The sequence below is a fragment of the Pan paniscus genome, chromosome 1 (genome assembly GCF_029289425.2).
Source record: "Pan paniscus chromosome 1, NHGRI_mPanPan1-v2.0_pri, whole genome shotgun sequence".
Lineage (NCBI taxonomy): Eukaryota > Metazoa > Chordata > Mammalia > Primates > Hominidae > Pan > Pan paniscus.
The window spans coordinates 74,354,195-74,367,438 of record NC_073249.2 but is presented as its reverse complement, the minus strand read 5'-3'; the positions used below and the strand labels follow the sequence as shown (position 1 = coordinate 74,367,438).

General features: G+C 45.9%; 1 protein-coding gene across 3 annotated transcripts in view; it reads right to left on the bottom strand.

Annotated features, from left to right (window-relative positions):
* The window catches only part of TNR (tenascin R), a 430,410-nt gene that overhangs the window by 49,099 nt on the left and 368,067 nt on the right, over nucleotides 1-13,244 (bottom strand). For all 3 annotated transcript variants that reach the window (XM_003824687.6, XM_034941169.3, XM_057302028.2), the window contains 3 exons: nucleotides 2,875-2,964; nucleotides 1,542-1,805; nucleotides 677-946 (listed from right to left, as the gene is read on the bottom strand). In XM_003824687.6, the coding sequence (XP_003824735.1) occupies nucleotides 677-946; nucleotides 1,542-1,805; nucleotides 2,875-2,964 (624 nt within the window). The remainder of the gene's footprint in view (nucleotides 1-676; nucleotides 947-1,541; nucleotides 1,806-2,874; nucleotides 2,965-13,244) is intronic.

Genomic DNA, 13,244 nt, shown 5'->3' with positions numbered 1-13,244 from the left:
TTTTTTTTACTGCTAGGGGATCACAGAGTTGATCAGCTAAGTGTTTAATCCACTTGTCCAGTTTGTGAGTTCTTGTTAGTAAGGAGGAAACTACCCAAACATACATATCTTCACCCACATGTACCTCATATTTGAAACTGTGTTTGGGAATAATGAGCTGGGACTGATCCAATTCATCTCTGAGTGCCTGTGTTTTCTAAGCAACATCCAAATCAACCCCATTCTCTGAGTGCCAGGTCACTACCTGATTGCATGCTAGTCCCATGTGAGACTAAGGAAGCATTATTGTATGAGTGAACTTTCTGGGCAGTTAAGAGATGGTTCTTCAGAATAGGAACAGGTGTCTCTTCACTGTAGAGGGATTCCTCTTGGAGACTAGCTTTCTCCAGTGTTTTTTTTCTAAGCTGGTAGTGGGAGGTCTTTTGGACAAATGCATTCAAGCTTTGACCTCCTCAAGACATTGACTTTGTCCCACCTTCCAAGTGGGAGTTTCTTATCTAATGCATCTTCTGCAGCACTGGAGGAAGTAGCTGTTTCAGAACAGGTCACAGACTTTCTGTAGCCATAGAGGAAATCCCCTACTCCTTGGGTCTTTCTCTTTTAAAATTTCATTGATTTGTCAAAGGCTACTGTGAGAACCCCTTTCATCACCTGCTGCCAAGTCCTCCAGCCTCACCTGTGGTGATGGAGCCCACAATAGGCTCAGAGGTCACTGTGCCATGGACAGCCACAAGGTTCACAATATACTCTGTGGCTGGTTGCAAGCCCATCAGGACAGCATGCCTCTTGGTGGCATCCAGGGAGACCTCCGTCATCTCTTCCTCCTCATCCCTGGGGCTGTAGTTAAGAATGAGTCTGTCTGCTGGGGGAGATGGATCACTCCAAGTGATGTTCACACTGGAGGAGGTCACATGAGAAAAGTGCAGATGAGAGATGGGACGGAAGCCTGCAAAGCAAAGGAGATGGATGGTCCTGAAACACGTGAGGAGATGGGTCACTGGGCTAGAAGAACTTCTTGGCTAAAGGGACCTGCTCTCCTTGCTAATAAGGGCCACACATTCACCCACTAACCCAGAGATTCCACCTCCTCACCCTCCAGTGCTGTTCACTCCACTTTTTCCAATCCAAATATAGGAAAATGGATTCTGTTAAAATGAGAACTACTTCTGTGAGTTAATCATAATACTGAACCAGGATTGAAAGCCTGTATCCTGGAATGAATTTTATATGATCCCGTGGATCCTCTGAATTCCTACTGATTTACTGCAGCAGGGAAAGATGGACAGAATCAACTACTATGTCAAGGCCATAGAAAAGCCAGACACAAGTTTTCAGGCAGGTAACACTATTGCTCACCTCCCCTCTTTACTTCCAACCCTTCCCTCTTGATGCACTTATTAGTTTTTACTCTATCCTTTTCTACCCACCTCTCTTTTCTCCAAAGGAAACGGAACATTGGAAGAGTGACTTGCCTGGATGAATTTCTCACACTGAGATCCACTGATCCCTGAACCTGGCTGGGATTTCTGCTGCTCTGGTACCTGTGAAAGCATCCACAGTGGACTCCAAGCTCTGCTGCCGACCCCTCTCAGCAGTGACGGAAATGATATACTCTGCCCCAGGCTCTAGATCTGTTAGTGTGTACGAGGTCCTGTCCTTGGGTACGGTGACTTCTGAGGCAATCCCAGAGGATGGGGTAAAGGTAATTCGGTAGTGGTCAATAGGGCCACTGGCCTTGGTCCAGATGAGGGAGATGGAGGTCTCCGAGGAGGCTGTCACCATGAGGTCTCGGGGACTGTCAAGTTCTGTGGATTGACATAAATGGCCTATTTTACATGTGTTCCCCTGGAGGGCAGTATTTATTGGCCTGCTTTGTGTGTTTCCAAGCTATCAGCAGGCCTGCTGACTATGAGCACTAGCTTGTCATTGCTGACACTTATCTCATATTTTGCTAAGTACCTTCCCTCTGAATGATGGCCAGGGGCTTGGCAAATAGATGAACAATCTGAAGAAAGCCGTGATGAGCTCTGATACCACTGGATTGCATCCACCTCTGGGACAAAGCTGGCTGCTGATTTTCAAGCTCGCCATATTCATTTTCTCCCATCCTTTCTCAATGAGCCAATAAGGATAAAATGGTAGCTACCACCAAGTAGGGATATGCCATTCCTGGCAACAGAAGTGCACCACCCTCCAACCCTGAGGCTATTTTGACTTGTTCTAACCATAGCCAGGCAGGCAGCTATATCTGAGGACCTGGAGACCTTTGTCCATGTGGTTCTCTAGAGAGGCTGAACCTTGGGACAAGGACTGGTCTAAAATCCCTAGCCCAGCCCAGGCTGCTAGTACCATAGGTGCTGAAATGACTTTGAAATTTACCCAGGATTTGGAAGCAAAACTGCTGAATCCAGAGCAGCAAGGGTCTCAGCTGGACTTTTCTTCTGCCCTCAGATTTAATGGGTTGTTGCAAGTCTAGACCTTCACCCAAGTGGCGTTTGTGAGGACCTCTGTGGTGTATGCAGGGCGAGGATGCCCCATTCTGCCTGCTGTCGGGGTGGTCTAGATAAAAATATGGCCTGCAATGGCATCAACCTATTTAGGATTTTCCACCTCTGCTCTGTACAGCCCTGAGCAGCTCTTCAGACCACGGGGGACCGAGCACAGGTCTGTGGGGAAGAGGGTGACTCTGTCCTGCTTGTCAGAGATCAGGGATTAGGCATAGGGTGGATGTTGTTTCTAGGCTGACAGTTGTCACCAGAGCCCTGTTCACTGGAAGACATTGCTTTCTGAATAATTTTGGCTGGGACGAGCCTCCATGACTCCTTAGGCTTATAGGCTAACCTGGTCTTCTTCCTCAGCAGTCCTCCTACTCACCAGTCCTGGCATTCATGGTGGCTGGCACGCTTTGCTGTGAGTTCATGACGGCAGATATTCCAACTCCATACTCAGTGCCAGGTACCAGATCTATCAGTGGATGGAGAAACAAACATTATTCTGTGTATGGGGCAGGGCTAGGAAGGCTGAAAGCGGGAAGAAAATGATCTTAGACTCCTATTCATACCTTGTGTTTAGTCCTCCTTGAATCCTCTCCTAATTTGAACTATTAGGAAATCCCAATTTCACTATTTAGGAATCCCAAGTCAATAGGATGAACCAGCCCACACAGAGCTTCCTTCTTGCAGGCAGGCTGTCTGGGAAGGCAGTGAGGCTGCCTTGTCAGTGACCTTCAGAAGTGTGCTCACCTAAGTATACAAGGACTCCTTGTATGCTTAGCGTCTCAGGTTGGCTTGAACCAGTGAGAGGATTTCTTGCTTAAATTGTGAATTTCAGGAGTATGTAATCAAGAGAGACAGTGGGGACATAGACCTGAAAAGCATTCCTTGAATGTTATATACAAGGACCAAGCTACACCTTTTATAGGAGCTGAGGCCATATGGGGACTCCTGGGTCCCTTCTAGGGAGCAACAGTGGATGGACTTTTTTTTCTAAGCACAGGGCTGTCAAGTAGGGGCATGCAGAAGTCCTGTTGCTGTAGGCCCCCCGCCAAGTTCAGTAATTCAGGCCTCAGTGTATCTAAAGCTGTGGATCTAATTTTAGAATAACTTTCAGGGGAGTCCAGGAAGACAGAGGAGACACAAAAACTGTCCCACTAAAGGGTGTAAGCTTCTCTGAGGAAATCCTTTGGGAGGTTTACTACAAAGGATCTCTGAGAACCTCCTAGAATATCTGGAATTCTCTAGGTTCTCTCCTTGACCTCTTTCACATTTATTTTCAGACTAACTGGTTTGACTGGTGTACTAGTTTCCTATTGCTGCTGTAACACATCACCACAATTTAGTGACTTACAACAACAAAAGTGGATTCTCTTACAGTTAGTTCAGGAGGTCTGCAGTCTAAAGTAGTTCAGCAGGGCTGCCTTCCTTCTGGAGGCTCTAGGAGAAAATCCATTTCCCTGCCTTTTCTAGCTTCTAGAGGTTGCCTGCATTCTTTGGTTCATGGTCTCTTAATCTATCTTCAAAGCCAGCAGCTTGAAACGATCAAATCTGTTTTCTCTGTCTGACTTCTGCTCCTATCATTGCATCTACTCTGACTCTGACCTCCCTACATCCATCTTATGAGAATCCTTGCGATCATGTTGGTCCCACCTGGATAGTACAGGCTAGTCTCTCCTTCTCAAGATCTTTAACTTAATCACACCTGCAAAGTCCTTTTTGCCCTGTAAGGTGGTTATATTCACAGATGCTGGGGATTCTTTGAGGGCTATTTCATCTATTACAACTGGCATCAAACTCATTTTTATCTATTAGGACTGGGGTTGTAGAAAAACCCAACAAAGGCGGGGCACGGTGGCTCATGCCTGTAATCCCAACACTTTGGGAGGCCAAGGCGGGTGGATCATCTGAGGTCAGGAGTTCGAGACCAGCCTGACCAATATGGTGAAACCCCTCTCTACTAAAATTACAACAATTAGCCGGGTGTGGTGGTGTGCACCTGTAGTCCCAGCTATTTGGGAGGCTGAGGCAGGAGAATCGCTTGAACCTGGGAGGCGGAGGTTGCAGTGAGCCAAGATCATGCCACTGCACTCCAGCCTGGGTGACAGAGTGAGACTCTGTATCAAAAAAACAAAAACAAACAAACAAACCAACAAAAACACAACAAAAAACCCAACAAAATCAAGTGATCACCCTGCGGGCCTCCAGTGGTCAGTCTGAGTCCTTCCGGTAGGCTCTTTTTGGGGCTTTGTGTGGGCTCATGGCTGATTGGAATGGTATTCTGTGTTTATATAACATCTGTGCTTTTCAAAATGGATTGTGTTTTAGAGTCTCATCACAACCTTGGGAGGAAGGTGGGATAAGCAGTCTTTTCTCCATCTACATTAGCTTCCTGTGGATGCTGTTATAAATTACTACACACAGTGTGGCTTAAAACAGACATGTGTCCTCCCACAGTTCTGAAGTCTGGAAGTCCGAAATCAAGGTGTCGCCAGGACCATGCTTCCTCTGAAGGCTCTAGGAGACCTAGGTTGTGGTGGTTGCCAGCACTCCCTGGCATTCCTTGGCTTGTAGTTGCGTCACCCCAGACACATGTGTCTGTGTCTTCCCCTCTTCTTATAAACACACCAGTCACATTGAATTTAGGGGCCACCCTAATCCAGTATGACCTCATCTTAACTCTACTGCATCTCTAAAGACCTTATTTGGAAATAAGGGTTTGGGGTGGACATGCATTTTGAGGGGACTGTTATTCAACAGAGTACATCATCTTTTTATAAAAAGAAACTGTGGCACGGAGTAAGTCTGTGACCAGCTAGAGATGCCCCCCGGATTCTGGTCTCAGAGTTCAGGGCTTTTAGGAGGAATGGGAAGTCCTACTACTTCCTTCCACCGCTCAGGGCAGCTGTGGTTTCTCTGGAATCCCTGATTTTGATCGGAAATACTTTGAGCAACATTTCTTTAACAAACGGCTTCGCTTGGTCAAGAGGAATGCTGCCTGGCAGCCAGGGGGTTCTTCATCCCCTTCCTCAGTAGGCTTTCGTGCAGTCCATGCAATAAATGTTGCTTAAGCATGGCAGAGCTTACCAGGCCAGTTTCCCTCCCAGGAATGCAGTCCCGAAGCCCTGTCTGGGTAGGCATTCGAATCAGCCCTCTTTTTTCTCTTCTTGAACCAGCTCCCTTTCTTTCCCAACCCTTAATTCTTTCTTTCTCTAAAGTGGCAACACCAGTGGAGGTAAACTTTGAAGTTTGACAGACTTTGACGTCTGACATACTTATATTCGGTCTCTTTCACTTTTTACCTGTGTAATTTTGATTACTTAACATCTATGAGCCTCAATTTCTGAAGAATGAGAATAAAAACAGCATCTATATCAGAGGGTCATCATGAGGATTATATGAGTCAAAGTGTTTAAAGTCCAGTGCCTGGATCTTAGTGGTAGTAGCTAGTATTTTATTACTTTGCACAGAGAACTATTCCTGGATTTTGAGTACTTTTTTTTTTTTTGGTGAGTGGTCTCATCAACTACAAAAACTGCCCCAGGCAAGTACAGGCCAGTCCTGGGTGCACCTGTTGACTTGTTGTTATTGGTTTGCTGGGGCTTAGCCTGTTGGCTCTGTTGGAAACCAGTGATTCAGGGAGTCCAGGTGGCAGTGAGGACCTTGTCCCTGGCTGGGCCAAGTACCTATCTCTAGATTGAGTGGGTGATTGCAATACCCCCTGATCCATTTGAAGCACACATTTATCTCCATTAATATGTTCAGTGAGTTCCAGGTACATCCTTGGTTGCAGAAATGAGATTACCTTTGGGACATAAACTACTTTTATCAGGCAACTGATTAAGACCTTCAATTGCCTATAATGAAGTAGAAATTCTCCAACATAGATGAAGGGTGACAGATGGAGGGAGTAAGACAGAAATTATACGTTGCCAAACAGATCTAACATGTAACATTTTCATGCCAGTTTCTTATTTATGAAGCTTAAATGAAATGTTCAATAATTTACAATGGAATCATCTTCTCCCAGAAAACTGCAGAGCAGAATTTAATGTGTTCTCTTCCCAGGTTTTCTGTCTAGAGGATGGAAAAGTGGGACTTGCTTATAGGTTTGTGCCTGCTGCTTTCCTTTGATTTTCAGCAGCTTTCTTCCATGCTACAAGTGAATTGTTGCTCTTTGCCAGCAGGTAAGATACAGTTCTGCTGGAAAAAAAAAAAAAAAAAAAACCACATGTATCTGAGGCATAGCCAGTGCACTTAGATATCAGCACTCTGAGTACCCCTAGGGATTTCTCACTTTTTAAAGACCCCATTGCTCTCTATCAATGCCCCCTTTATCTCTCCATCCAACTCCTGCAAGTGGTAACATATAAATGGCCCTGTTCCCTTTCTTAACAATAGCACAGAAAATTCATCCCATAGGAAATCACTACTCTCTGTTCCTTATAGAACTTTCTTTGTTCAACTTGGAGGTTGATGCTTTTCTCAACTCTTTCACCTCACACCCATTCTTCTTGGAACCCCTAAAGCACAGTCATCCACTCAACAAATATTAAGAGCCTCCTTTGTGTCAGACACAAGGTGGTGTGAGCTGAACAAGACATTAGCCTTGCCTTTTGGGGGTGAAAAGGAATCTGTGCTAAAAAAGTAAAATAATTATTTAGTGAGCACCCATAATAAGCCTAGCACTAAGCTACACGGAAAAGAATAATGACGAAGGGGAGGGAAGAAAAAGAGAAGTAAAAAATGAAGACTTTTTGAGTGTCTGATGGTAAAGAGTTATGCAAGTATAACTGAGCTTCTTAAAGATTCACACGTTATTTAATTTCCCTGCAGCGCTACTGATAGGGTATTGCAGATGAGCAAACAGGGGCTCCAAGAAGTCTATTCCTTGGCCAAGGTCACAAAACTGATAAATGATACAACTAGGTTTGGAACCCAAGTCTCTTGTTTTTTTCTGACACATCATAGCATGGTTTCCATCCCTGAGTCTTACAGGCCAGGAGGAAGGAGTGGAGTAAGCAACTTGGAATTCGAGAGTGATTTGGTACCTGTTATAGTTTGGATGCTTGTCCCCTCCAAATCTCATGTTGAATTGCCATCCTCAGTGTTGGTGGTGGGGCCCAGTGGGAGGTGCTTGGGTCATGGGGGTGGATCCCTCATGAATGGCTTGGAGCTGTCCTCCAGATAGTGAGTGAGTTCTCGTGAGATCTGGTTGTTTAAAAGTGTGTGGCACCTCCCCCCAACCCTTGCTCCCTCTCTCATTGTGTGATGCGCGGGCTCCTCCTCTGGCTTCCTGCATGATTGTAAGCTTTCCGAGGCCCTCACCAGAAGCAGATGCTGGCACCATGTTTCCTGTACACACTGCAGAACTGTAAGCCAGTCAAACCTCCTTTCTTTATAAATTACCCACCCTCAGGTATTCCTTTATAGTAATGCAAATGGACTAATGCAGGACCAAAGCAGAGGCTGCTAACTAAGAGGACAAGATCAGCATGGGACTAAGAGGACACGATCAGCAGGGAGAAGATCAGCATGGGCTGTAATAGTCAGATAAGTCTTTCCAGAGAAGGCATTTGAGTTGCAACTTAAAGCTGGCTAAGATAAGGAAAGATAGAGGGGAGGAAATATGGAATTCTCTAGTGGCCAGAATGGGGCATAATGAGCATTCCTAGATTAATTAGGGCTAGAAAGGAACAGGAGTTAGCACATTCTCACCTGCAGTGCAAGGACTGTGGTGATAAAGGCAGAATGACTCACTTAGCCCTGTTTTGGGAACCTATTCTTCATGCCTGCTGTCGCTAGCAGGGAAAGTGGTAGGGAGAAGGAGGCCCAAGGAACTGAGATTGCTGTCTCTTGCTAGCAAAAACATGAGTAAGATACTTGGGGTCTGCAGACTTGGTTGGGATCAAGTGGACATGAGGAAATATGGACCTTTCCATCTTTAAATCCCTGAGATCATCTCCCAAGTGTCTGTGAAGCTCAAGTCTATGAAACTGAGGTTAGGGGTGTGATTGGCCCTAGTGCACTGGGTGCCTACCTTCACAGAGAGGGACAAACTGAGGACCCTGTCCCCAAGGAACTTGCAGTCAATCTGCGATTTTTATAGTGATTATGTTATTATTGTTAGTTTTCATGTTGGTTTCCTCACTAGGCTCTTAGGTCTTTGGGTCAAAGATTTTATTTTTTTCAGTAGTATAGTGAGAAAACATGCACAGAAGCAGCATGGTGCTGGTGGCAGTAGCGGTGGTGGTGGGGAGTGTTGGGGAGACTCTGAAGAGAGGATATCTGGGCTGGGTTTTGAAGGACCCATGGACATCTGGTGGCAGGGAGGGCATCCCAGACAAAGGAAACAGGGCCTGCAAAGGCAGCTCTGGCAAAATAATTCATGAAAACCCAGGGACTAATATAGGGTCCCTCATAGAGAAATTTCCCATCAGTGGAATTTGGAGACCAGAGGTTTCATGGGGGAGATATGTGGAGAAGATCTTCAGAGAGCCCCTGAAATCACACCAGATAGGCACCAATCTACTTTTTAGTTAAATGGAGATCTGAGCAATCAGCCTCCCCACACTTATCTCTTTGGATAATGACAGGTGCATCTTCAGGATTCCTGGAATGAGTCAGGCTTTCGAGGCCATCTCCCTGCTTTGTTGGGTGTGCATGATGTTCAAGTTTCAAGAGAAGCAGACAATTCTATCCTGATTTAAAGGAAGGGACTGGCCTAACAAGCCCATTTTTGATAAGAAAAATAATACTTCTAAGGCCTGTTTCCAGATGGAACTTTCTTATTGCTGGTGGAATTAATGAGAAACACAGCTCATCAACCTTGTCATATAGGAGCATCCCTATTCTGGGTTGTTGCTGTGAACAAGTACTCCCTGCTGAGGAAGTGGAAGCTGCAGCTGAAATATTCCCACCTGGCTTTTCCCCCAGCCCCCTTATCCCCAGCCTTTAAGACAAATAAGGAATAGGCCCTGTATGTCTCAGCTCCGTGAGGAAGAGGTATGTGGAAGCCTTTGTCCTTTCTTTCCTCCTCTTCAACTTGGGTCTCTGCAGCCCACTCCCCAGCTTCCCGCCCCTGGAAGGTGACACCATGTTTAGAGGGTGCCTTACCAAAGTGACCACTTGGGGTCACTGTGACTTCGCCCAAAGGAGGCTGAGCACTGTCTGGCCCGGGACCCCAGGCCCTGTGCCTGGTCCTTTCCTCCTCAGAAGAGCTGCAGGGCGTTGAAGGTCTGGTGCTGGGTTTGGTGTTTGTGCACTGGCCCATCAGGGAGTGCAGACATAGCGAGGTGGACATCGAGTGCCGTGGTCAGTGCTGACTTGCCAGCTGGACTCCCTCTGGACTCTCAGATTTCTTCCCCTGCAGACAAGCACGTGGCCTGCCAGTGTACCCTGAGGAGCCGACCTTCTCACCACTAGATCCCCATTTGGGCCAGAAACCTTGAAGGCGGCAACTCCCAAAGCATGATCAGGACGTACTTGCAGGCATCAGCCTAGTGTGTGTGAGTGTGTGTACGTGTGAGGGTATGTGAAAGTGTAGTGTGTACGTATGAGGGCATGAGCATGTGTGGTGTGTATGACTATGAGTGTGTGCATGTGTGTATGAGTATGTGTGTATGTGCATGTGAGTGTGCGTATGTGCTTAAGTGTAAGTGCAAGAGTCTGTAGGTGTGTTTGTGTGTACATATGTGCATGTGGTGAGTGTGAGTGCATCATGTGTGGCTGGCTGTAAGTCTCTGTTTTCTTGCAGTTCTATGTTGTATCACATCTGTAGAAACTGTCAAGCTTCTGGATCTCCTAGGCCCTGTTGGCAATGTTTCAGCTGGTCAACTGGAGATAGAGATAGTCCTGGTGCAGGGAGAGGCAGCAGGTTAGCAAATGTCACCATGAGGCCCAAGGCAGGTGCCCTGTGGAGTGGGTAAGGGGTGCGATGAACGGGCCCTGGGTGGTTGTGAGAGCACGGTGCTCCTGTGACCGTATGGGCCTGGCTCCTTTTGCCTTGTTTCCTGGTCATGAGAATCCTTACGGATCCTAGGCTTCTGTTCATGAGGGAAGACCAGGTGAGAGAGTGTGGATGGCTTAGGGCAAGCCCCCTCCCCTCCTGCTAAAACACAACCACATGCCTTTTTGATGACAGATTAGAGCAGTCACCTTGGACACAAAGGCCAGAGTAGTGTTTATAATTTGCGTTAGTCCCAGTCAGGAAAGTTGATTTTTTTCGCTAAATTGCAATCAGCAACTAAAAATCTTCTCCCTCCCTTCTCTCTCTCTTTCCCTCCCTCCTTCCACTTGGAGTTTTCTAAATGATTTATTGTTTTTTTTTGTTGTTGTTGCTGCCCAGAAAGCAGAATGGTATTGTACCCTGTTACATGGTGCCAGGTTCTAATCTGGCTGGTAAGGTGTGTAACACTCAAGGACCCCTTTGGGACTATAGGTATGGTGCACAGGCCAAACAGACATCATACAGGCTAAGTGACTGAGCCTAAAACAGACTTATTAAGGACACAGAAGCCACTAGAGCAGAGAGAAAAAGTCATTGCAGACATTGGGTCTGTTGTTCAGAAACAAATTCATATCCCAGAAGGAATTCTCTGGACATTGCCTACAGAGAATAATGCAGGGGCAGTGTTTTGAATTTTGGGCCCCAGCCTGGACTCTGTGTGGCAGAGGGCAACATTTGTAAAGAGGGAGGTCGAGAGGGGGTACTTGCTGCCAGCCAGCCCTGGGAATGTCTCAGAGACCAGGAGAGTCAGGAAGGGCCTGGATTCCACAACAAAGAGGAAAATGGTGGCCTCAGAGACAACGGCTTCTGCAGGGAATGGCAAATACAGGTGCCATAGAGCTTTAAGTGTTGAGAGTCAACAGTGAGAGTAAAGGGGGCCTGACTTGTGCCCAGCAAAGGCCAGGCTGCCACAGCTACAGGTCTGAGCTTTGTGAGGATTAATACCAATAAAAAATTGAATGGGTATTGAGTGCTTGTTGTGTGCCAGGCTCCATCCTAAGTTCTTGAATAGGAATACATGTATGATTTCATTTAATTCTCACTACAACCCACTGAGGTAGATAGGATGTCTTTTAGATGAGAAAACTAAAGTGCAGGAAATTTAAGAAATTTGCTCAAGGATGCACTTTTCATGAAGCTGGTCTCCCCCCTGAGTGGGGTACTTCCACGGCTGTGCTCTAAGTGAGTGCTTCTCACTCATAGATTTCCTTGAAGCAGGGGTCCTAAAATGCAGGCTCTGGGTTGGTAGTTCTTGGGGGAAGAGGCCTCCAACACTCCAACGTCTCTGGGGGTAATGCCCGGGCTGCTGGTGGCTGCACCACGCTGTGAGAGGCAAGGTTCTAAACCACTAGGCCACATGGACTAAAGGAGGACATCCTAAACCATCCAGTAGCTCACAGACCTCCTCATCTCTTTCGTCTTCACCACTGTCATCCACTTACTGAGTAGTTTGTTGTCAGAAGCACTACCTTAAACTCGTTAAATGTATTGCCTCATGAATGCCTCATGATGGCACTGTGGGGTCAGTGGTATCAGTCCCCTTTAACAGATGAAGAAACAGAGGTTTAGAAAGATTCAATCAACTGTCCCAAATCACACAGCAAGTGGCAAGCCTGGGTACAGAGTTGAAAGTCTAGGCTCTTAGCATGTTGCATGGAGCAGAGCATTCAAATCAAACTGAGTCTGAACACAGGCATTGGAGGCTGAAAAACTTAACTTTTTAGGCTCCAAGTTGGAGAGTGAGTGAGAAAGCACAATGTTTTAGAGCCAGAGTCAAACTTCTCCCTTTTGTCCCTTTCTCTTTTTCATGGCTCTCCCTTCTCTTCCCCCAGATGCCTCAGCAAGAGAACCAACAATCCTTGCAACTAGCATCTCAGCGAGTACAAATACACTTGATTTCCTTATGTGCCAATAATCCCTTCTTAAATTATGTTAAGCTATTTGCCTTATAAATCTCCTCAGCAGTGAACTCCCTGAGATAATTATGTGTAATATATAAATGTAATGTTTTATATATATATATATACATATATTTGAAATGTTTTAAATCTGACTGTAACAAAAAATCAACCTATTTAAGCCCCCTACTCAATAATAATTTTCCCATCGCTTCTAGGTCTGTGGCATTTAAATTTGGACTGTCCCTTACATTTTACTTCTTTAGCAGAAGCAGCTGTGGAAGGGGAATCTTCTGACTGGGACTCGAAAGGACTGGCTTTGAATCACAGCTGTGCGCCTTGCTAGCCTTGTGAACTTGGGCAGGTTTTCAAACTCCACAAGCCTCAGTTTCCTCATCTGTAAAATGGGAATGCTAACCATACCCACCTCATGAGGTGGTTGTGAAGATTAAAGAAGCTATAACTGTATGAGAGTTCCTGGAATAAGATAGATGATCAGTGAGTGTCGAATCTTCTTTTTTCCCGGTAGAGGGAAATAATAACTAGGACGTGGGGTTTTCTATCTCTCTCATGATGTCATGGTGCATCCTCCATCTGAACAGTTAGCCATCGATTTTATATAACTGCTAATTATCAAATTAGCCTGCAGCTCTAGGCAGGGATGGGCTGCGCTTAGAATCAGTTCCCTCCTGTATCATTTCAGGTTTTTTTTTTTTTTTTTTTTTTGGATTTAGCTTAATTTTTGTGACTGTTTCTAGCTCTCTGCGAGGCCCTATGCCAGCTGGTCTATCCTTTCTCTGCTTAATTCACCCCCGTTAATCTGCTTGGTCAGCATATCTTCTCATC